General features: G+C 43.9%; 1 protein-coding gene across 8 annotated transcripts in view; it reads right to left on the reverse strand.

Annotated features, from left to right (window-relative positions):
- Positions 1-11,864: 11,864 nt before the first annotated feature.
- The window catches only part of CNOT4 (CCR4-NOT transcription complex subunit 4), a gene marked incomplete at both ends in the record, with an annotated part of 69,127 nt that continues 55,187 nt past the window's right edge, over positions 11,865-25,804 (reverse strand). For 5 of the 8 annotated variants that reach the window (XM_080701913.1, XM_080701911.1, XM_080701912.1 and 2 more), the window contains 2 exons: positions 11,865-12,163; positions 12,886-13,098. In XM_080701913.1, coding sequence (XP_080558039.1) covers positions 11,865-12,163; positions 12,886-13,098 — 512 coding nt within the window. The remainder of the gene's footprint in view (positions 12,164-12,885; positions 13,099-25,804) is intronic. The other 3 variants (XM_080701916.1, XM_080701915.1, XM_080701914.1) reach the window with 1 other exon arrangement.

Consider the following 25,804-nt stretch of genomic DNA (forward strand, 5'->3'; position numbering starts at 1 on the left):
AGAGAGAGAAGGAAAGAAAGAAAGAAAGAAAGAAAGAGAGAGAAAACAGAAAGAAGGAAAGAAAGAAAAAGAAAAAGAAAGAAAAAGAAAGGAAGAGATGAAAGGAAGAAAGAAGAAAAAAGAAAGAGAAGGAAAGAAAGAAAGAAAGAAAGAAAAGAAAAAAGAGAAAGAAAGAAGGAAAGAAAAAGAAAGAAAAAGAAAGGAAGAGACGAAGGAAGAAAGAAGAAAAAAGAAAGAGAAGGAAAGAGAGAGAAGGAAAGAAAGAAAGAAAGGAAGCCAGGCGTGGTGGTGCACGCTTGTAATCCCCGCGCTTGGGAGGCTGAGACAGGAGGATCGCACGGGTTCGAAGCCAGCCTCAGCTACTTAGTGAGGCTCTCAGCAACTTAGTGAGACCCTGTTTCCAAATAAAATATAAAAAAGGTTTGGGAGTATAGCCCGGAGGTAGAAAGCCTCTGGGTTTCACCCCCAGTACCACCAAAAAAAAAAAAAAAAAAGAAAGAAAGAAAGAAAAAAGAAAAAAGAAAGAAAGACAGACAGACAGACAGACAGACGTAGGCACTGTGCTGAGCTCTGGGTGTACCCAGCTCCTCTCAGCATTCGCGGAGGGCTGGTTCCAGGGCTCGTTGTGGAGATGGAAATGTGAGGGTGCTCAAGTGCTCTGTATAAAATGGAGTAGCATTTGCATATGACCTGCACAGCTCCCGTGTACCTTAAATAATCTCTTAGTGGCTTGTCATATCTAAAGCAATGCAGATGCCGTGTAAACAGTCGTTATGCTGCATTGTTGAAGGAATGTTGACAAGAAAAAGAGACCTACTCATTCAGCGCAGATGAATGTTTTTCTAAATGTGCTTGATCCGCAGATGGTTGAATTCTCTGATGCAGAATAGAGGGGCCCAGGGTAGGGGGGGGTACTGGAGACTAAACCCAGGGCATTCTACCTCTGAGCTACACCCCCCAACCCTACTTTATATTTAGAAACAAGGTCTAAGTGGCAGGTTCACTAAATTGCTGAACCTGGCTGCAAACCTCCTCTCTCAGCCTCCAAAGTACTAGGATTACAAGTGTGGGCCACTCTATCTGGCTCCCCAGCTCCTTTTTTTGGAAACATGATCTCACTAAATTGCTGAGGCTGGCCTCGAACCTGTGATCCTCCTGCTTCAGCCTCCCAAGTACTGGGATTAGAGGCATACTTCTTTTTGGTGTGTGGTACTGGCGATTGAACCCAGGAGTATTCTACCTCTGAGCTACATCCCCAGACCTAATTTTTTTTTAAAATTTCAAAACATGGTCTTACTAAGTTGCGGAGGGCCTCACATGATGCTGAGGACGGCCGAGAACCTTCAAATATCCTGTCTCAGCCTCCCACGTACTGGGATTACAAGCGTGGCCACCACTCCTGGCTTGAGGCATGCTTCTTGAAGGAGGTTATAGTATAATGAAGGCATACACACACACACACACACCCCACACACACAAAGGGAGGTAGGACCACCTAAATCTGCCTAGATATGTAAGAAAACCCTTCAAGGAGCACATTGCCGGGATGAGGAGTGCTGTGTAATTCTAGGCTGAGGGAACAGATACGCAGAGAAGAGGCAGAGTCAGTTGAAAGTGAGAATGCTGGCCCCACCAACGCCCTCTGTACCTGTGGCTTCTGCATCGACCCGCTCGGCCTTTCATTATGGAGGTATCGGGAGCAGGGGTCCTTGGAGAGTCTTGACAGGAAGTGACGTGACCCATTTTAGACGCTGTAAACCACAGGTGCCGGCTGGTCTCTTGACGAGGGTTCGTCAGCCCCACGCCCTGCTCTTCTCGCCTCTGCATCACAGTTCTGAGCCCTTCCCCGAGGACCACAGGTTCGAGCCAGCTGACAGAAGGCACCCAGGTGAAAGGTGGAGGAGAAGATGCCATCATTCCCAGGTGGGGTCTTGGTAGCTGCTTCCCAGAATCCTCCCGGGCAGCACCAGCTGAGCAGCGCCGGGAAGGCCTTCTGTGTCCCCTGCGCCTCTAGATCTCCCGAGAGCCAACGGAGAGGCCATCTCGCCTTTCCTCCTCTGGCCCTTCCTGTGGTTGTGAAATCCCTGGTTTCCCGATAAGACCTGACAGCACCCAATTTTCAAAATCCTTGACTAGAAACTGCCCTACATTGACAGCAGATCTTTCGTGTTCAACCAGTCCTCCCTACGTTTCTCCTCTAGACTTGACTTCAAAACTGTACTTTTACCTCTGGCCTTTCTCCTTTGTACCACACTGAAATTTCCAGTAATTTCCTGGAGACCTCCACCCAGCTGACCTGCCAGAATCTCCAACCAACAAATCTCCAGACGAGAATTACTTGTTTGAACGACAGTAGTGCCTCTTCAGGAGTCTTAGTTTCTTTGAAACACGATACAATTAATTATTCCAATTACTTGGCTCAAAATTGCAGCCCAAATATATTTGACTCCCGTCTAGGGAAAATATTTAAGACCTTATATTATGCCAGCGAATATTCGAGAGCCTACTCTGTGCTGTTGGACAAGCTAGATGTGTTCTCTGCTCTCAAGGAGCTTACGGTCTAGTGGAGAGTCTGGGGGAATCTAAGATGGTTGTGAAATAGTTTCATCCTTTATGGCCAGTAACTTGCAAACATTCTTTAGCACATCTGAAATTCTTCTTGAATCATTTCTTTCCATTCCCAGTTCCTTATTAGCCAAAAACCCCCTTCACCTGGGCTATTTCTCTAGCTTACTAGACATACACCATTTACTGTCTCATGGGCACCTTTCCATAATTTGATAGGACATACACCTGCTCAAGCCACAGTCTGCAAACAGCTGTGGGGGCCACTGACAGTCCCCTGGTCGCCAAGCCCTAGACCTCTTGGGTCCTTTCGTTGACCCAAAGCAGCCCACCTCACTGTCTCTCCCCTGTTAGCCATTCCTACAGCGAAATCCTACCACATCCCTCCCCTGCATAAAAATTGTCCGCGGCTCCTTCCCAACAAGAGCAGTGCTTTCGCAGTTTTGACCTTCTTTCTTACAACTCCCCTACATAAACTCCAAGTTCCCTCCAGACTGAGACACAGCGCCTGAACACGCATCCACTCACGTCGATGCACTCCATGGCCTCGCGCCCCTCCCCCAGCCGAGCCTCCATTTATTTTACTTATTTATTTTGCAGTACTGGGGATGGAACCCAGGGGCATTTTACCTTCAAGCTAACCCCCCAGCTCTGTTTTTTATTCTTTATTTTGAAATAGGCTCTCACTGAATTGCAAAGGTCCTAAGTAGCTGAGGTTGGCCGCATACCGCGATCCTCCTGTCTCAGCCTCCCCAATGCTGGGTTAGGAGCGCGCACGCTATCCCCGGCTCCGAGTCTCCATTTATACCCCAACCTCCTACTTCTTTGAGCTTACCCTGGTAACTTTGCCCTTTGGCCTTGCTTTTTAATTAATCTTGTGGCACCGAGGATTGAACTCAGGGGCATTCTACCTCTGAGCTACAACCCCAGCACTATTTTGTTTTATTTTTATTTTGCAATGGGGTCTAAGTTGGAGAGGGCCTTGCTAAGTTGCTGACGAAAGCCTGTGATCCTCCTGTCTCCGCCTGCCAAGTACTGGTATTACGGGTGTGTGCCACCATGCCTGGCTTTTGGTCTTATTTTAGAGAGGACTGTTGTAGCCTTTTCAGTTTGAGGGCAGGACTGATTTTAGTTTTGTACACACACACCCTTCCCCAAGCACCTGAGATAATGTCCACCCCAAAGCAGGTCTTCTATACACATTTTTACTTAAAATCAATCTTTCTTCCACATCTTAGTCCTAACTGCAGTCTTCATTCCTTTTTCTCTTCTGAAGAACTGTACTTCCAAATTTGAAGACAATGACAAGTGTCCTTATTCCTTACCTGTATAAAATCCAGAAGATGCTGGCCAACTCGGTCGTCCAATCGAACGTAAACACAACTCAAGCACAGAAGAATCAAGACGTGCCAAGAGGCTTCCCATCCAACGTTCACTCAGACCCTGTGACTCGGGATAAACAAATCTCTCTGCACACCCTTTCACCCAGCCCCACTCAGCTAAAATGAGGGGCAAGAGAAAATAACACCCCTGGGTTGTTTTATGAACGAGACAGCTGCCAAGAACTTGGATCTTGGAACTAAGTCATGAATAACTGTAGTCGAGGATGGGCAATAATTAGTTCTAGCTCTGCTAAAAGTGAATAAATAAATAAATCTGGGATCCAGGACAAAAACGTAACGGTCTGGGCCTATCTCCCTACCTTCTGCACAGGACAGAGCCTGATAAAAGCACACGAATGCCTGTGACTGCAACAACATGAATAGTACCCCTGGATGGTGGACTGCAGGCATTTTATTAACAGTGCTTTCTAGTTTTGCAAATACTAATGTTGAAAAGAAGGCAGGGATCATCGTTTCTCTTTAAATGCCCCGAGATATTCGTCTTAGAAGTTTGTTTGCTTTTGGTCCTGGGGATTGAGCCCGGGGGCATCCTACTCCTGAGCTAGAACCCCAGCCCTCAGCCAGGGTGCTGAGCATCTCACTAAATTGCTGAGGCTGGCCTCAAAACTGTGGTCCTCCCGAGTACTGGGATTACAGGTGTGAGCCACCATGCCGAGCTGGTCTTAAGAGTTTTACAATTATCCAGACCACACATACAAAATTTATTTTTCCTACTAATTTCTTTCTTTCTTTCTTTCTTTCTTTCTTTCTTTCTTTCTTTCTTTCTTTCTTTCTTTCTTTCTTTTTCTCTCTCTCTCTTTCTCTCTCTCTCTTTCTTTCTTTCTTTTTTGGTGGTACTGGGGTTACTGCAAGCCCTTCTACCTCCGGGCTACACTCCCAGGCCTATTTTATATTTTGAAGCAGGGTCTCTTAAGCCAGCGCGGCTGGCTTTGAACCTGCGCGATCCTCCTGTCTCCGCCTCCCAAGCACGGGGATTACAAGGTTGCGCCACCACGCCCGGCTTTTGTACTAATTTCTACTGTTACTGTCTTCCCACGACTGGGAAGGTGGTACGTGTTGCACTGACTACACCTGCCAGCACCTGCCCAGCGCCCACGCTTCCCTCACAGGCGGGCGATGTGCAGTGTGCCTTAGGGTGGCCACTTCTTCCCAGGCATACTCTGGACATTGGGCCAGGTCTTATGTCCTCTCCCAAATTGCCCGAGTTACCACCACTGGAAACACTTTGTCTTTAAAGTGGGTTTTTTTAAAAAAGCATTTACTCATCTCCTAATTTGTTCAGAAACAATTTTAAAAGTATATTTTCAGCCGGGCGTGGTGGCACACGCTTGTAATCCCCGCGCTTGGGAGGCGGAGACAGGAGGATCGCGCAGGTTCGAAGCCAGCCGCGTGCGCTGGTTTAGGAGACCCTGTTTCCAAAATGAAAATGTAAAAATAGGTCTGGGAGTGTAGCCCGGAGGTAGAAGGGCTTCCAGGAACCCCAGAACCAGCAAAAAAAAAAAAAAAAAAAAAAAAGTATATTTTCAAAGGCAGCTCTTCCTGTTCAGAAATGGAGTGTCTAAAGGATAGGCCTTTAGACCAACTCATTGCCAAGCAGTGGTGCACACTTGTAATCCCAGTACTTGGGAGGCTGAGACAGGAGGATCTCAGATTAGAGGCCAGCAAGGGGTCATTTAGCAAGACTTTGTTTCAGAATAACAAATAAAATACAGCTGATGGTGTAGTTCAGAAGTATAACATCCCTGGTTTGATCTCCCGCACTACAAACAAAACATAACAATCTGTTAACAAGCCCAGAGAGAGTTATGATATTTTCTGATAAAATTCTTTTTTCCCAATAGTTCATGCTAATGACCCCAGTTATCTTTCATATGGATAAAACCAGTTAGGTAGGAGTAGGTCTGATGAAATCTGATAAAGAACTCATCTCGCAATTCTGTTTAAGTTATAAAAAGCTTTCTTATTTTTATTTATTTTTTATTTTTTGTGATACTGGGGGTGGAAGCCAGGGGCATTCTATCTCTAAGCTACACCACCCAGCCCTATATTTTATGCTTTATTTTGAAACAGGGTCTCAGTGAGTTGCAGAGGGTCTTGCTAAGTAGCTGAGGCTGTCCGCAAAAGCTTTCTGATTCTTAAAAGCTTACATACACTAACAGCGAAAATCAAATGATGTTGGCAAAAATTTGACAGAAAACTCATGTGCCATAGACCCCATGACTTCAGATTTAGGTAAACTTTGTTAGAGAGCTCTAACTGAATTCAGCTCTTTATTGTGTTATTACAGCATATTTCCTGTAGAAACACACTGTTGACATTTATTAATACCCATCAAAATATAACTCATGTACAGTTAAGAGTCAGCTAGTTTCCCCTCCTCTGCCACAGTAGCTGCTGCTCAATGGCCAATAGCAGAAGACTGTGTGCTCTCAACCTTTTTGTAGACAAATTAGGCCTATTAGTTTATAAAAATCAGAACACAGTCTGAGCTGATGGTAGATCAAACTTAGCATCTAGTCGGGCGTGGTGGTGCATGCTTGTAATCCCCGCGCTTGGGAGGCTGAGACAGGAGGGTTGCGCAGGTTCGAAGCCAGCCTCAGCTGGCTTAAGAGACTCTGTTTCCAAATAAAATATAAAAAAAATAGGTCTGGGAGTGTAACCCAGAGGTAGAAGGGCTTGCAGTAACCCCAGTACCACACACACACACACAAAATTAGTTTTCCTACTAAGATCCCTGGGTTCCATCCCCCCACCCCCCAAAAAAACACCTTAGCATCTAAGTTCAATTTCTTCCTAAAGGTCCATCAAAAATTAGAGTAAAGGGGGGAAAAAGTAAATCAGGAGAGAATTACTGCAATCAAAGGTGGGGACCTTGAAAGTAGATGGTCGTAGACAAACTTAGTTGATTTGAGAAAGTCCAGCCTCAAGCTAACAGGGAAGGAAAGCTGACATCCAATTCCATTTATTTCACACAGTCCTCAAGGGCACAGAACTGACAGTACCCGATACCCCAAAGCCAAGAGCAAGCATGTGGGAGGAGGTTAAAATAAAGATTACTAAGAAAGCCATTACAGAAAGTTAGCTCCCTCCGTTCATTCTCCGACTCCACACTATGCTGCAGCCCCTCCTCCGCAGATATTTTGGGAGCATCTCTGGAGGGAAAGGACTGAAAACAGCAGGATTAACTAATATTTAATGAAAACAGATACCCCAGGACAGCTCTGAAATGTTGGCAGCCCCCGCTTCCCTTCTGGCCCGTCATTTTAAGACTCTCCTCCATGGAGTCTGAGCAGCAGAGATAAGACCTAAAGGTGCTGGTTGACAAAAGGCTCCCCAATCTCTATCAAGGACCACCAAGTCTTCTAACAGGGAAGCTCAGAGTTGGAGCTTATGTTCTCAAAACTTCCAATCAAATTTCCTGTCTCGTTCATGAACAGATAACCAAAAAGACTGCCAAGCGTCTAAGAAGACTAATAGGAAAAACAGATCAAAGCAAGAAGAGACAAAATAAACTCGGAGAAAACCGAAACGCACACAAAAAACTGTAAGCAACAACAACAACAACAAAAGTTGAGAGAAAATTTCCTAGAAAGAGCAAAAGATAAAGATGGAAAACTCAAGTCCAAAAAAGTCCAAATTTTGAATAAAATTTTTAAGGAAGAAAAGAGAGAAAAAAGTACAAGTACTTCACTAGTGAAATAAGTTTTTTTTTTTTCCTCCTCAGAGCTGGACATGAGTCTTCAGATTTTAAAAGCGTATTACACACACATCCACCATGTCCAACACAATCAATTAAAACAGAGACATGCCTAGGAACATACTTGTGACACCTCAGAATACACCAGACAAATCTAACAAGCTTCCAGGGAGGAAGAAAATATTACATATAAAAGGTTAAGAGCAGCTTTGGATTTTTCATCAGCAATACTGAAAGCAGAGGTCAATAAAGAATGCCTTTAAGATTCTTGGGGGAAAATATCTACCTGTTAAGATTCTGTAGCTACCCAACCATCCACGGAGACACAGTATTATGTTCTGACATTTAAATTATTAAAATATTTTCTCTCTCATGTACCTTTTCTCGAGAAATTACTAGAGAATGTCACTCCAGCAAAGAGAGATATTGGGGTGGGGGGCAGCTCGGGTATAGAATGTAGGATTAGAGGAAAGAGAAAATCTAAGCGAGGACAGAGGAGAGAAATCCTAGGAATGACCACTCTCCATCAGCTCTGGGCACTGGGACCCAAGGGACAGGGCTGTTGGACCAAGATTCCCACCACTATCACACTGACAAGATGCGTAGGCCCGTTTGGTTCAGGTTCTTTTCTGTACTTATCCAAGTCTGCCGAGCTAAATGTCTGTTTGCCCTTCCACCCCCTGGAGAACCATCAGCTGACCCTTACTTTAAACCCCACTTTCGCGCCGGGCGTGGTGGCGCACGCTTGTAACCCCTGCGTTTGGGAGGCGGAGACAGGAGGATCGCGCAGGTTCGAAGCCAGCCTCGCTGGCTTAAGAGACCTAGTTTCCAAATAAAAATATAAAATAGGACTGGGAGTGTTGCCCGGAGGTAGAAGGCCCCTGGGTTCCATCCCCAGTACCACCAAAAAAAATAAAAAAATAATAAATTAAATTAAAAAATAAAAATAAAATAAACCCCACTCTCGCACTGAGCGTGGTGGTGCACGCTTGTCATCCCCGCGCTTGGGAGGCGGAGACAGGAGGATCACACAGGTTCGAAGCCAGCCGCGCTGGCTTAAGAGACCCTGTTTCCAAATAAAAATATAAAAATAGGTCTGGGAGTGTAGCCCGGAGGTAGAAGGGCTTGCAGTAACCCCAGTACCACTACTACTACTACTACTACTACTACTGCTACTACTACTACTACTAATAATAATATTAAAAAAGAATACCCAATACCCCACTCTCACCCCGAGGAGCAATGCTTTACTCCAGAGGACTGGAAGGAAGCCATGGTGATTTTAGGTATGGAAAACACCAGACCACTCCTTCAGACAGCCCAGATTCCTGCCAAATGTCCAGGACTCGGCTCATATGACATGCCTGTCAGATACACAACTCCCTGTCTTCTCAAAAATAGGCTTTAACAACTCACCAGAGAACCTGACACCGAACTATGACCCAGAGATTCTAAGATGACAACCTAAGATGCTCTCTAAAATGCCAATATCGGCCTTTCCTTACACAGCAAGGCTGGGTTCGCTGCTCAGCCTTTTAAAATACTAACCAGGGATGTGTACACAGCTGGCATAACTAAAGAGAAGATTGACACAAAAATCAGGATAATGGTGATGTGTGGATGGTGAGTGGAATTGAAGAGAGGCACCCGGAGGGCTGTTGAGATACTGCAGTCTCCATTTTTCCCTTGGGTGGGAGACACACAAGTCATTCTTTTTTTTAGATGATAGCAGTATTATTTATAAAGTCTTTTGTGTGATTCATATAACATGCAAAGTGACAGCAAAGCCTTCCCTCCTTTCGTAGAAAAAGCAACATTTTTACTGATAGACATTTTTACTGCCCCTGGATGGTTTTGATGACAAGATGCTGCTTCCTGAATGTTAGCCGTGTGTTGGTCCATCACTTAGCAGCACAATGGGAAGGTTCAGGAGACGCAGCAGAGTTCACTGAGCAAAGGGAGCCTGTCGTCTCCTAGGCTTTTCTTCCCTTATTACTTCCCTTATTATTTCTTATTTTCTCTTATTACTTCTCTTATTATTGTGTGTGTGTGTGTGCGCGCGCGTGCGCGTGTGCACGCCACTGGAGATTGAAGGGCATACTACTTCTGAGCTACACACCCAGCCCTTTTTATTTTCACAGTCTCACCAAGTTGCTGAGGCTGGCCTCTAGCCTGCAATCTTCTGTCTCAGCCTCCCAAGCACTGGGGTTCTAGGCATGGGCCACAGTGATCACAGTAATGTTTGGGTTCATTTTACAAAAACATTTTTTTTATCCTCTCGGCCAGTACTTATTTGTGGTGACATTTGTTTGAGCTACCCTGTTTAATATCTCAAACAAAATTGTTTTAACAAATAAAGAGTAAAGAGAAGGCTGAGAAAAATCAACCTGAAAGCGGAGTCCACACAATTTAGATGTATGTAATTCATCCCGCACGGGGCTAGCAAGATGTCAGCCTTGGAATGCAGTCCCAAACAAGCTGTACAAACCATCTACATTCCCAGGGTCCTGGGAGAGAACCCTTACTGTCTACTCTCTATCCTCTTCTGATGAGTGGCGTGGACCCTTCCTCGGGGTTTCCTGCCCTCCTTCCCCTCGAGGTACTCGCAAGGCGGTGCTACTTGTGTGCTGGGAGAGAACCCTTACTGTCTACTCTCTATCCTCTTCTGATGAGTGGCATGGACCCTTCCTCGGGGTTTCCTGCCCTCCTTCCACTCGAGGTACTCGCAAGGCGGTGCTACTTGTGTGCCGTACTGCCGTACTGCCCCCGCCAAGTCTCCCCAACAGAACCAACATCTCGCAGGTCAGCACCCATCCCCTCCTGTGCACGCAGCTTCTTGGCCGGGAAGGTTTGGCCGGCGCTTACAATAGCGGGTAAGGTCTCATGTACTGAAAGCCACTGGAAAAGGAATTCTTGAGGACAGAACAGACTCATCTTCAGAAATGGCAGTGACTGACAATAATGGGTCTTGTTTTCCTAATTTCTTCCCTCAACCTGTCCGTCTCCCCATTGCTGAAGCTGTAAAATCAACAGGCAGCGTCACGTGGCACTTGTCACAAAGCCCTTCAAACTCAGGTGCAGGAAGATGGAGAAAAGGCAAGAACAACCAGGGTCATCATCAAGTTTTGTTTTATTTAAGATTTTAGTTTTAATTCTGAAGAAAGAGGTACATTTCCTTGTTTTTAGTTTTAGCGTCAGGTTATAACCAGGGTTTTGTTTTCTTTTCTCCTGTCTTTTCAATACTGCACAAACGTCCAGAAACTACAGGGTTAAGTCAAAGCTGCAGGCAAGGAGGTCAGAGACTTGCTCCTGGTGGTGATCAGATGGCCCCAGAGCAGTGCTATCTCAGAGTGGACTTAAGGTCAAAGAATAAGAGATTCTGACGGTGGAGAAAGACTGAAGAAATCACTTATATGTCAGCTCTTATATTACGTATAGGTATTAAATCTGTGAATACTTGTTTCCTTTAAAACATTTGAATTTACTTTAAATCTAAGGCCAAACATTTTTTTTTCTCCTTAAAAAAAAAATCACTTCTCCCCTCCCTTATTAACTCTTTACCAACAGGCCAGTTATTACTACTGATTAATTTGTCTCTCCATCAACTTCCAATAAATTCTTTTGCTTAACGGCATAATCAAGTCCTCCCCGTCAACCAGACAAAAGAATTAAAAATTAAATTAAAAGCGTTTTTCCTGCAATAGTGATAAGCTGAATACAAGATGGCTGCCAAGACCACTGCTTCCCCCGTGCATTTAGCAATCTCATTTAAATTAACCTGGTTTTCAAACTTCTGCAGTTGATAATGCATTTCCTTGACCTTTCCTATAGATTAATCGTCATTTTCTGCTAAGCAGATTATGTCATTATTATGCGCAACAGACAAACAGTAATTTTCTAAGTATCGAGACTGCCCTTTGATTTCTTTTTTTCCCCTCTCCTGAAAAAAGGCATTTTTTTTTTAAAAAAAAACATTCAACAGTGTCACTTAAATGCTGGATTAACAGAAACTTTTACAATTAAAAAAAAAAGATGGTAATGACCCTGTGATCGCATTGCATCTGGGGGTAGGGAGAAAACAAAATTCATCAGGAAGTGGATTCTTCAGAACATAAGAGATGAGAGGGGAGCTGTGGGTGGGCTGAGAGGGAGAGAACGGGCGGATAAATCCTGCATTTCCCAACGCGCCTCCTCTTGGCCTAGTGGCGGTCCAGTGTTGAGCTCTGTAGTAGATCTGTGGGGGTTTTGCTGGGGGGTCTGAAGGCCGTCTGAAAGCCTGGGGGCGGGGAGTGGAAGCTGGAAGGATCTGAAGGAGGGTAGGGATTCCAACCGGCTCTGTGCAGCGGGATCTGTGTGCTGAAGGGGGCGCTGTGGTGGGTTTGTGCCGGAGCAGCGCTGGGGCCGTCCATTTCTGTGAGGGCCTGAAGGGATTTTAGCCAGTGTGGAGGATTGTCGTCTTGAAGAGAGTCTAAACTGTTTCCTGAAGATGCTGGAATACCTAAAAAGAAAACAACAACGACAAAAAAACAAAACAAAACAAAAAAAAACAACAACAACAACAGGGAAAAATGGTGAGTTTGAACAGAAAGAGTAAGTAGTTTGCCAAACAAATTAAAAAGACAAAAGTGATTACCCAAGAAGAAATGCAGGAGAAATGACAATTTTAAGTGCCTTCCAAAGAAGACATTTAAAATCTTATGTTCCTTTTCTTCCAGCCCCCCAGGACCAAGATTTTTTGGTCACACAAACCCATGCCTCCTCTTTAACTAGAGACTTAGTCCCCCGGTGTCACAGAGGTGGGATTGCAAAAACCAGAACTGAATGACAGTATTTCCCCATTGTGACCATCCCTCTCTAACAGGGATACGTAAACAAGATAGCCTTATAATAGAGAGCTTTATTAAAAAAAAGTGGAGTATGTTCCTTTTAAGACGGCTCGCTCAGATCATTTCGCACTTTGAGGCCTACAAAATACACACATGCTGCCAGATGTTGACGCCTACTTAGACCAAGAGGAGCAACGGAGGCGCCGGTGCCTTAGTACACAACTAGGCCGACAGGCTCAGAGACCGCACGACCCCGAGAACGGAACCGGCTCCCCCCTCCTATGTGGCTTTCCGAAAAGGAACTGATGTTGAAGAGACCTCTGCACTGACCGACTACTCTATGCTCGAAAGCAGCTGGCGGCTGTTGAGTGGACCTGAAGGGGTGAGGAGTTACCTGTGATGATGGCTGGGTCTGTCCAGCTGCCAGGGCTGTCCCAACTCACGCTGTCCGTGGTGGCAGTGTTGGACGTTGGTGCACTGTGGTTGGCGTTGGAGGGGGAGGAAGAATTGGGCAGTCCACCAAAGTTGATGTTAATGTTGGGTAGAAGTGCCCTTAGCCCGTCCTGCCATTCCTTCACATTTAAACTCTCTATAGAACTGCTGTTGTCTGGGAGATTTACCAACAAAAAAATGAAAGATAAAAAAAAAATAAAAAGCTGATGTTAGAAAACATGTGTTGTTCTTTAGTGGTTAAGCGGGAGAAGAGTAATTCTTTCTTTATTGAGCATTTAAAATGGGTTGTCCTAGCAAGATAAACGGGGCCAGGATTTGGCTTAGGAGCTCAGAGCCTCTAGGCTCTGAGGGAAACCTGCCCAAGGCCTGGAGGTGGGAGCTTCTTGTCTCTCTCTGGCTTCTTCACCACTATGCGTGTGAGAATCAGGAATCCAGTTTCAAGACTCAGTCTAGTTCCAGCTACATAATGAAGTTTCAGTTACTGAAGCAGCTGGCCAGCCAGGGTGCTGTGTGTGTTCTATGAAAAAGTCAAGTCTGCAAAGTTCAATGGAAGATTTTATTTCTGAGCCCATGAAGTGGAAGAGAAGTTATTTTATGAAGAGTAAACCTAAGCCAATAGAAAAAGAAAAATAATTAAGTTCTTCCTGATTAGAAAACTGGACTGCTGTTTTAGAGGAGAAAAGCAGTAATGAACAGGCTTTTGAATATGAAGAGATTTTTCTGTTAATCACAAAGACCAACGAGGCAGGGGATAGGGGGCCTCTTAGATGGAACAATTTCCAACATAGTTTGCAACCTCGATTGCAATAGTTCTACTAATTACTCAAAATCCGAGCCCTGGAGTACTACAGTTTCCAGGGTCTACTTATGAATCGAATCAGAAGTGACAAAAGTAACTTCATCTGCTGTAAGTCAGAATCCACACAGTATAACTAATGGTTGGACAGGGAGAAGTCTGACAAGCACCTAGGGTGACTGTTTTACTGAAAACAGGCATGAGAGTCGGATTGCCAACTAGAGATTTTGAAGAAAGTTACTTGTGACTTTATGAAATTCATTGGCCATCGATATTGAGGAGGAAGAGGAGGAGGAAGAGAAGGAAGAGGAGGAGGAGGAGGACGAGGAGGAGGAGGGTGATGACAATGTTTTATCAGGCACAGTCTGTGCCATTTTGTAATTGTGAATTTCGTTTCTGTAATTTTGCTTTGCGCTAATCCTGTTCTATGCCAAATTATAGCAGGTTTCCCCAAGTGGAGCCTTAACTCTATTCACCTTATTTATAAAAAGAAAAAACTACAGCTAAACCAGGAGAAAGTCAACTCTGACAACCTAGATCTAAGATGAAGAAAAAGTACCATATACTTTACAAACAAGACAAGAAAAGGAAAAAGAAACGCCTTAAACCTTCTTTCTTTTCACCATTGATGGTATTTACTAAATCTTATCTTCTTGTATCTACACGTTACTTTACATTTGCGCAGTGTTGTCTGACTTACAAGCCACTCTCATAGTTCATTGTCGTTGACCCTCACAACCACCCTGTGAGGTAGCAGAGGAGGAGGAATAATCTGCATTCAATAGATCAAAGACTCAAGAGTAATTTACCCAGGTCCGCAGAACTCACTGAGAACTTGAACGCTATCTGAGAGTTGTGTTCAAATAAAAATAATTCCAAGTGCTCTCTTGATCTACTTTGCGTAGACTACTAGTTGATCTTTTTAAGAAATGGGTCAATCATTTAAAGGAAAACCTAAGGACCTATGAAAGTCACAATGAAAAGGAGGCAAAAATGAAACACAGAAGCTTCATAGGTGTGTCCACTGGCCGTGATCAGCAGGAAAGAGAAATGCTGGGCCTGAAGACACAGGCAGGGCTGGGCAGCTGTGGGGCAAAATCCAATCAAGGATACGATAATCAGAGTTTCCCCCGGCTCCTGAACAACATGAGGCATAAAACAAGATCCACTGACAACAGATTAAAATCCAAGAATAACTTCAAGGATAGCAAGGTTTGGTGGCTAAGGTACATTCTAACCTTTTAAAAGCAGTCGAACTGGCAGGTTGAATAAAGTGGTTTCGGATCAGGCAACACGACTCTAAACAAAGAGAACTTCCTAGGAAAGAAATAAAATCCCCCTACAATAAAAAAGATGATGTAGAGCCACATGGGAAAATTTTCAGGAAGATAAATGCTCTTGAACCAGGTGGCCAAGGTCATTAAGAAATCTATGCCAACGAGGGGCTCCTCTCTTACACTAAGTAGGGACAAGGACAGCGCCCCTTCCCTTACAGGCCAATTTGCTTATTTTGCTCTACATTTAGCGACATAAAAAAAATTACAGAGTACTTCATTTTGCATTAGCTGAATAGCGCTTTTATGTAAAATTAGTATTAGGATAATGTAAGAAGTAGAGGGCCTGGGAGAACTCTCTGTACTCCCTGCTCAATTTTGCTCTGAACCTAGAACTGCTCTAAAATAAAAAGTCTATTAAAAAAAAAGACAAAGGATATTTGTTCCTCTGTAGATGAATAAAATTGAGTATATGAGGCCAAAGAAATATGAAGCCAAAGAAATCTGTCTAAGGCCATATGATGTAGAAATAGTGGAAAACTTAGATCCTTCTAGGTACGCAATTATAAGGCACTGTGGGGAATAACCTAGGAAATGTATAAGTTTACTACTCTGGACCCATCGAACAAAACGAAAGCAAACAAGCAACAGTGAGCCACAAAACATATGCCCGACATTTTGGAAACTGGAGAGCATGTGCGTGGTTTATAGTGAGGCTGCAGGTGTGACAGAGAACGGGCTGACATCTTTATTTAGCTCTTGGAATGGAACAGGGATTCCAAAGTCCGAAAAGAAGTGTTATGCCAAGAATCTGCACAAGGAAACCGGGAAAGGCCATCAGCTGAATGCTAACTTCAGCAAAGGAGCGCATCCCAGTACAGCTGCCCGCGGCGGTCACCTACCTCCTCTCCCACCCCACCCGGCCCCACGGCCTTTGTTTGAGCTTTTAGTAATTTCATTCCTTGAAATACACACAGCAGGGTTTGATTGGTTTTGTTTTGTTTGTTTGCCACGCTGAGGAAGAAATGTGAGAGCACTTTACTACTGAGCTACACTCCCAGGCCAACAGCAGGGCTTGGCAATGTCCACCACTACTGATATTTTGGACATTATTCTTTGTGAAGGGAGCCGTCCCACACATAGTGGGGCGTTAGCAGCATTGCTGCATTACAGGCCTTTACCCATAGATGCTGCGAGCATCGAGCCCCCAGCCCTGACAACCAAAGCTGTCTTTAGCCATTGTAAATATCTGGTGTTGGGGTACCAAGTCCCCTTCCCCAACCCCTTTGATTCCTTTGTTTTTGGGGGGCTCTAAATAATCTTACTGAAATACACATTTCTCCTTCCAAGAGTTCTGGGACTCTGACCACTGACTCAAGCTGATTTAACTTCATTTCCCTTTATTTAGGTAAGACTTCACAGTGGGAATTCAAATTACACACGTCAGCGGGTCTAATGGAGAAAACATTGGTCTGAAAATTGCAGATGGATTGCATAAGGCAGCTCCATGACTGGCTATCAGCATAACCTCGGACATGCACCATACTTCTTAGTCTTTTATTATCCCAGAATCTGACTTCATAAGTAGGAATAACATCTGCCTTACTCTTTCATAAGGATAGAATAAAGAGAAGGAAAAGCAATTTAAAGCACATTTATTACTTGATAAATGCCCAAGAACAAATGCTCTTCTTGTGGTCAATACTGAACAGATGGCAAACTTTCCAAAGAGCCTTGGCGGAGGATTTCTTACGGGCCAGGAACTGGCCATGTGTGTAAATCTCTTCTTAGGAACCTAGGATAATACCTTTCCCCCGTCACAGGTGCTCTGTGGTCTACCTAATTAATTAGCCTTCTCACACCGAGATACTGCAAAGACAAGTAAGATATGGAAAAGCACTTTACACTCCCCTACGGAAGACTTGGAAAGACCATGCAGAGTGTAATGAAAATCAAAGTACTGAGCACGTTTTATATTTAAAAATAATGCTAGTTTTATTTTTAAAATATTTAATTAGTGCCGGGCGTGGTGGCACACGCTTGTAATCCCTGCGCTTGGGAGGCGGAGACAGGAGGGTTGCGCAGGTTCGAAGCCAGCCTCGCTGGCTTAAGAGACTCTGTTTCCAAATAAAAATATAAAGAATAGGTGTCTGGGAGTGTAGCCTGGAGGTAGAAGGGTTTCTAGGAACCCCAGTACCACCAAAATATATATAATAGTATAAAACACTGGGAAAGAACTGCTTATTGCTAATATGTTCTTTTTTTTTTTTTTTTGCGGGTCTGGGGATGGAACCCAGGGGCATTTGACCTCTGAGCTACACCCCCTCCCCTATTTTTTTTATTCTTTATTTTGAAACCGGGTCTCACTGAGTTGCAGAGGGCCTCACTAATGCTAATATGTTTAAATGTGTTATGACGTTTAACTAATTTTGCCTTATATCAATAGGTGTAATAAAACACTACTTTCAGTTCTTAAACAATGAGAGGGCAAGCTGGGGGCAAGTTTTTTGTAGTATTTTTATTTTGGTGTAGAACTCAAATATATACCACTTAAGGTACTTTCAAGATACCATCTATTACATTCTCTCATGTAAGAAGGATAAGTAAATGACCAGTTTACCTGGCTCAGGAAGCCTTTAATTATTAAAAAGTAGACAATAAAATTTTGCCAGCCTGCTGGTAGTGTCAACAGTCAATCCTTAACGTTGACCACTGCACCTTAATCAAGTTGAAAAATCTCACAGTTTTCAGAAACAATACTAAAGGTCAGTCTAAAACGCATGTGTTAAGGCTGCGAGGCTGAGTGCACAGCCGCCCTTCACTGAGCGTACGCAGGGCTGGAGACGCACAGACATCCGAGCCACCACCCTCGCTGTCGAGGAGCGTGATGTCTAGGCTGTGGAACAATGACGATACAGGAAGTTCAACAAATGCAGTCAGGAAAAGCAGGAGAGAAAACATCCAGTCTTGTCGTGACTAATAAATACTGAAAAAGTTCAAGAAAGTGAGAGGCACACCTCCACCATCTTGTGCCCATTAAGATGTATGACTGCAGTGCACCAATACATTTTTTTTTTGGTAGTACGGGGTGGGGTGGGGGGAACAACCCAGGGGCTTTTCTACCTCTAGGCTCTAATCCCAGATCTATTTTATACTTTATTTGGAAACAAGGTCTTACTACATTGCTGAGAGCCTAAGTAGCTGAGGGTGGCTTTGAACTTATATGATCCTCCTGTCTCAGCCTCCCAAGCTCTGGGATTACAAGCGTGCCTCATCACATCCGGCACCAATAATAAAATTAAAAAAAAAAAAAAGGAAAGTGAGAGTCCAGTTGGGTGGACATGTGGGACCTGCTGGTGGTGGACTCAGCGGCACTCAGGAGCCCATGTCTTAGTGACTCACAGGCCCCCTCAGACCTAAAACCTTGTATCAGGTTGAAACTCTTTGGTTTTTCGACATAACACTGGTTGAGTCCAACTATTTACTAGGAAGTAGAAAGACATGCTAAGCAATGACTATATCACAAGATAAAATAAGCTGTGTTCTGACATCAGACCCTTCAGAGAACATCGTAAATCAGGAAGAGACATGGCTGAGGCAAGTGTCCAGTCAGTATTACGGAGGTCAAGGGGTTTCCTTTCTGTTCCTCAAATGAACTACAAAATACTATTGACCAAGAAACGCAAGACTACAGACAGCAAAATGCTCGCAAACCTCCTCCTTACAACATGTTGCCACTGGCGTCGTACAAGCCAGTGAGTTTCTGGTTTGCAGAAAATCTTCACCAGAAAGGATGGAGGAAGCCTAGCGGGCAGGGCCCTAGGACACTGTATCCCCTTCACTCTGATCCCATCTATTTTATGAATTAGGGTACCATGTGAGGTTCCCCTTGAAAAATAAGATTTTGCTACTCGAAGTGTAAGGGCAGAAGATCTTTCTATGGTGACATGGTGAGATGGGACACGCTTCAGACAAGCCTCAAACAAGACGCTTCCAGGAGTCTGTTTCCACTAATACACTTTTGTACCACTAGATCAGGGTATTATGCCTGCGTGGTATTCTTGTCTCTCTCTTCTTTTCGGTACCCTTCTTCCCAACCTTTTCATTATCAGTAAACCCATACCTCTTAATAACTATTGCTTGATGCAACCAAATTCACAAATCCACCGATTTCTCTAGTTTTTATGTTTGGGTAGGGTAAATGGCTCACATTTAGCTCTCATCTTCAGCACCCCCTTCTGCTTTTGGTACTGGGAACTGAACCCAGGGGCATCCATCCTGAGTACACTGCCAGCCCTTTTTATTTTGAAACAGGGTTTTGCTAAGTTGCTGAGGCTAGCCTTGAACCTGTGACCCTCCTGTTTTAGCCTCTCAAGTACTGAATTGTAGGGTGCTTCTACCATTCATCTTCAGTTTCGATTACATCCTATAGTACCTAGGGTCAGAGAACTGATATTTCAAGTAGGAATTGTTCTGTGAGAATGGTCAGATACAACCTAACCGGGAAGCAGTCATGGAGTCCTGGCCACAAAGTATTCCCAAAAGTTCATTCTGTACTCCAGTTTTTAATGATTAAAACTAATTATACACTAATGATTATGCCATAAAACATCAATCTATAACCTGATCTTGTTATTTTTTCTCAAAAGCTTTTATCTTTTCTGTCTTTACTGCTATCTTTTACAGTTCAAAATCAGAGACTCCTACATTTTGCGTGTGTGTGTGTGTGTGTGTGTGTGTGTGTGTGTGTGTGATACAGGGAATGGAAGCCAGGGGTTTTCTACCTCTGGGCCACACTCCTAGACCTATTTTATATAGAAACAGGGTCTCACTGAGTTGCTGAGAGCCTCATTAAGTACCTGAGGCTGGCTTCGAACCTGTGCGATCCTCCTGTCTCAGCCTTCCAAGCGCGGGGATTACAAGCGTGCGCCATGACGCCCGGCTACTTTCTGCATTTTTAACGATACAGGGAGCAACCTGTCTCAGCCCTTTCAGTACCTGCCTCCCGCAGCCCGTCATCTCACCCTATGGCATATGACTTCCTACCCATCTGGGGTTGGAGTCCGTCTTCATTAGTATTTGTTTCAAGAAAGCCTAAGTACCCTCAAACTTAATTGCATATCTTTAAATGACTCAAATATAAATAAATTGTGCCAAATCAAACTTTACAGAGCAGGTAAAGTTGAGTGTGGAAGCACACGCCTGTAATCCCAGTATTTGGGGGGCTAAGACATGAGGATTGCCAGTTTGAGGTCAGCCGTGCCTACTTTAGTGAGGCCCTCTGCAGCTTAGTGAGATCCCGTTTCAAAATAAAGAATGAAAAATAGGGCTGGAGGTATAGCTTGGAGGTAGTATGCTCCTGGGTTCAATCCCCAGTACCACACACACACACACACACACACACACACACACACACAAAAACGCAGACAAATTAATGATATTGGAACTTAAAGCCTCCAGCCTTCATGATATGTGTACTATACTTACTTAGAATAAGCACAAAATCATTCTAATTTATTAACTAAAATATGCAGGGAAAATGACTGTGAATGATTATTTCAGGTAACTTCATAAAAGTAGCCTATAAAAATACTATTTTATTTAAGTAAAAGAGTTTCTACCCAAATTTTTAGGAGTGTGCTTATTTTAAGGCAAGATCAGTACCGCAGCACAGACGTGCTGGGGCACGGACAAAGTGTTAAGGGTTTATAGATCTGAAAGAGTTTAAACCGTGAACAATCTTAACTCAGACGAAAAGAGTTCAGAGCAGGATAAAAGACTTCAACAAAGTAATAGCAAAAACAGTCAAAATTTGTTTGCACTAGAAGGAAGTCGAAATGACATAGAGAAATCTGGATCAGCTCAGTGAGTTGTGCTTTTTCCTGGACTGCATTTCCTGTTGTTCTAAGCAGAATGCTTTCCGATCTCGCCAATTACTTTTTACTCATTCTTCCAAAAGCCTGCCTTTCTCTCTCGCTCAGATCATCGTCGATGACAGCACTTATGGCTTAACATTCCCTTGGCGTGTAGCTCGGTGTCTTAGAAACTTCACGACCTTCAAGACAGTTGTGGACTTGAACGTCTGACTTGAGCGGGCCCGGGAAGTGACTTTCCCAACCAAGCCTGCTCAGTTCTGTGTAAGGCCATGCACAAATGGTTCTCTCCAACAAGACGCAAATCTTTCTGAAATAAGGAGGAAGTTAAGTTCCCAGGTCCAAAAGGAGGCTCGACAATGTAAACTGAGGAAAATGAGTCATTAAGAGGTCTTAAATACCATTTCAGATGCCAAAATGTAAGAGAAAATATTTCTTAAGATCCAATATATTAGTACTGTTTAAACAGGATTTTTGGGGGGGTAGAGAGGTGTTAGTACTGGGGATTGAACACAGAAGTGCTGACTACTGAGCTACATTCCCAGCCCGTTTTACTTTTTTTTTTTTTTTTTTTTTTTCTTGAGGCAGTATAACTAAGTTTGCCCAGGCTGGCCTCACACTTAAAATTCTCTTGTCTCAGCCTCCCAAGCAGCTGGGAATTAAAAGGACGCGCAAAGAATGCTTCTTAAAAATCAAGTATTCTAGCTGGGCGTGGTGGTGCACGCTTGTAATCCCAATACTTGGGAGGCTGAGACAGCCTCAGCTACTTAGTGAGGCCCTTCGCAACTTAGTGAGACCCTGTTTCAAAATAAAGAATAAAAAATAGGGCTGGGGTATAGCTCAGAAGTAGAATGCCCCTGGGTTTAATTCCCAGAAGCACACACACACACACACACACACACACACACACACACACACACACACACATCAAGTATCTAATAATACTATGTGTCCAGGACCATAACCAAGGTCTGGAGAATATATATATATTTTGTGGTACTGGGGTTCCTGGAAGCCCTTCTACCTCCGGGCTCCACTCCCAGACCTACTTTTACATTTTTATTTGGAAACAGGGTCTCCTAAACCAGCGCACGCGGCTGGCTTCGATCCTGCGCGATCCTCCTGTCTCTGCCTCCCAAGTGCGGGGATGACGAGCGTGCGCCACCACGCCCGGCTGGAGAGTATATTTTCCTCGTTACCTATTCCAGACGGTACTCACTAACTCACTTCATGTATCTTAGCACTACGAATCCAATGAAGTTAAGTAAGTAGCAGCTTCATCTTCACCGAGGCAGCCGAGTAGGCTCTCCTCCTCTTTTGCAGGGGTTATAGAGTAAAAAGGAATCAAAGCCAGTAACTGGAATAAGTTTGTCTACTCCAAAGTGTTTGTTCTTGCCAACCAATCCTCATCCTAGCGGAACTCACGGACTTGCAGGAGGAGAGGCAGCCATGTTTCAGCGACTACATGTGACCACGATGCTACGCTGGAGTAAAACACAGAGCCCTTCAGGCATAAAGACGGAAGCGCGCCATTGCGCCATTCTGCACGCGGGATCCCTAGTCGCCAGGGACGCGTCGAGGAAGAGGAGCCGACACAGAAGGAAAGGCATTCACGGCGCGCGCAGCGGTGTCCGCAGCGAATCACAAAAGAAACATTTCAAAATACCAGCAGCTCTCTTTTGCTCAGTGTGCATTTGTCTGTTCTAGAATGTTCCTGTAACAATCTGCATCTATTTATTTGTTGTATAAAGAATCTAGAGATCTGTTTTGGAGGAGAATCAGAACAGAAAGATGTCTAGACTAGTACATGGCTGCATTATGAAGGATCCAAGAAGCAGACTCAAAAGGGGAAAAACTTGTGGAAAGATGTCCATGTGTAAAGCTATATATATGAGTGTGTGTGTGAAGTCTACAAACTTCCATATGAAATTTATACATGTACGTGAAAAAGTAAACGTAAAATTTAATACTAAATATAACATACGGTCTCAGAAGCATCACAGACCAGTGGGGTGGAACCTGAAGCACATGTGGAACAACAACAAAACCCCCAGCTAAGAAACCTGCAAAGCTTAAAATGAAAAGCTGGGAGGGAAACATGTAAATGAGCACAAAACAGGGCCCCGCTATGAACGAAGACGAAGACATGGGAATCCAAGGATATGTGGGTGAGAACATGCAGTTCTCTACGACATTCACCAGAACGATCTGCCCAAATACTTTATAAAATTAATGAGACATGAGGGCGTCAGAGACCCTTTTTTTTTTTTAAATTGGTGGTGCTATGCATTGAAGCCAGGAATATTCTGCCTCCAGGCTACAACTTCCCTACCCCAGGCATATATATATATATATATATATATATATATATATATTATATTAATTAATTAATTTTTGTGGGGGATACTGGGGGTGGTGGTGCTGGGGATGGAACCCAGGGGCCTTCTACCTCTGGGCTACAATCCCAGACCTATTTTATATTTTTTATTTGAAAATAGGGTCTCACTAAGTTGCTGAGAGCCTCGCTAAGTAGCTAAGGCTGGCTTGGAACCTGCACGATCCTCCTGTCTCCGCCTCCCAAGCACTAGGATTACAACCGTGTGCCAATACGCCTGTTTTTTTTTTTTTTTTTTTTTTTTTAATTTGGAAACAGTGTCTTGCTAAGCTGCTGAAAGCCTCACTAAATTGCTAAGGCTGCCTTCAAACCTGTGATCTTCCTGACACAGCCTCCCAAGTACTGAGATTATGGGCATATACCACCATACCTGGCACATTTTTCGAGATGAAACTCTGGTACAAGAACATAAATCTGAAAAAATGTTCCTTGCTGACAATCTGCTTTTCCAAGGTGGGGAGAAGGAGGGAAACTTTCATTTTTTTTTTTTTTTGAAGATTTAAAGAAGTTTATTAAAAAGATAGAAATATAGAAGATAGTTACAGCCCCATGCCAGGATGGCATGGGGGGAGTGGTTCAAATGATGCCCCACCCTGGAAACTTTAATTCTGACTTTATTGTGACCAACACACACCTGGGGGTTATTGTGAAAATATACACCCTAGGAAAGTATGACGTACTTTTAGGGCGGACAAAAGTGAAGGAGAATAGAGTTCTTGGACAGCAGGCATCCTGGCTCCTTTTGGACCTGCCACGGTTTACTATACCCACTTGTTTATATGTTTACTCTTTCCTACTGAATTCCTCCTTGATGTGGTCATAGTACCTACACCTTAACCTCGCCAGGGACTTAACGGTGCCTAAATGAACAGCTTTGAACATCTGCTCCCTGTTTTTTGTTTGGTGTGTGTGCTTGTGCGTGTTTAACAACATTGCAAAAAAGATGAGAACGACCACTCAGGGGTGGTCCCACAACTATCGGGAGCAGTCATTCACAGGCTGGAAAGATGCTGCGAAATGCCATTCTGGTTGTGCAGTAATAAATAGTACCAACAAGGAAAACAGAATGAGAAGAAGTCTAAAGAAGCCAGCTGTTGTTCAAGTAGACTCTGATGAGACTGGATTTGAAAAGAAAGCTTAGAACAGTGGAGAGAGGCACAGAACCTACCTGCAGATGAGGGTATCATTTTAATCCTTGTGGATTAACACCAGAATCCGTAATGATCTGAGGTACACACACACACACACACACACACACACACACACACACACACAGCTGAAGGCAAGAAAAACTCACGTGTGGAATAACGAGAAAATGCAGAAAGGCCACTACGCAGCCATATGAAGCCATATGGCACCATATGAAGCCATAAGAAAAGGGAGAACAACTTAGTTCCATGTTCACTTTATTTCCTTCCATCTTTATAAAAAGACTGTGATCTTTTTTACCAAAGGAAAGACAGAGCAACGTGGAGAGGAGAACTGTCGGGAGAGATGCAAAGACATTAAAAGAGCATTTACTCAACCAATCCAAGCGATTTTAACCTTCGAGGTACAAGTGTCCCCCGAGAGTAGTCCTCGCAGGCGAGATCGGTCGTTAAGAGAAGTGCAGAAACCGAGGAAGTGGCCAACTGTCCAGCCACAGGCTTAGAATGAGCGAGTGAATGATTCTCAAACAGATTAGGGGCTGGGTGATTTCTTTAGAAAGGAGTATGGCTGGCTCATCACCCACTGTTCTGCCAGCTGCGGTTTGGGAGCACTCCTCTAGGAAACACAGTTAGCATCGGGCTAGAAACTCAGGTTTCTTCCAACTGAAAGACAGAAGAAGTTCGGCTTAAATGTTTAAATCCAAAGGGTGGTCCTGGAGGCAGTGCGGCCGTTTTACACGACAAATGCCCTCATTCTGAATCCCGCGGCTCACCATCCCTCTTCTGCTGCCTGCCCAAATCTCAGACTCTGTAAGTAGCTCTCATTCCTGACACATCAGTCCTAAAGAGGAGAATGCAGTGATCAATGAGAGCCGAAATGAAATTTCATAAAGAGCCAACCATCGCCAAGAACTCATTCTCTGGATAGGTTTCTGAGGATGCCAGGAGTGTCATGGATCTTGAATTCAGCATTTTCTGCTAAGCTCTCTGATGATTTCCGTTTGAGAGAAGACGGTTAAGTGTAAGCATGGATGCAAGAGTGATTAGATGAATTTACACAGAACTTAAGACGCCGTGTCAGCCTGAAGGGCTCTGTGACATGACTTGGTTTCTGTTTGACTCCATGCTGCTTTTATTATACTTAACATGCCCCACAAAGTTCATTTAACTATGCAAACAAAACAATAAAGAAATATGCAAACAAGAAGGGAATTGTACAGATGACAGGATCAGTAATAGAAACTATACTTTGGGGGGGAGTACTGGAGATTGACCCCAGGGGCATTCTACCTCTGAACTACACCTCAAACCCTATCTACTTATTTCTTTTTCTTCTTTTTTTTTTTTTTGGTGGTACTGGGGATTGAACCCAGG

Source organism: Muscardinus avellanarius, assembly GCF_963383645.1.
Source record: "Muscardinus avellanarius genome assembly, chromosome: 9".
NCBI lineage: Eukaryota > Metazoa > Chordata > Mammalia > Rodentia > Gliridae > Muscardinus > Muscardinus avellanarius.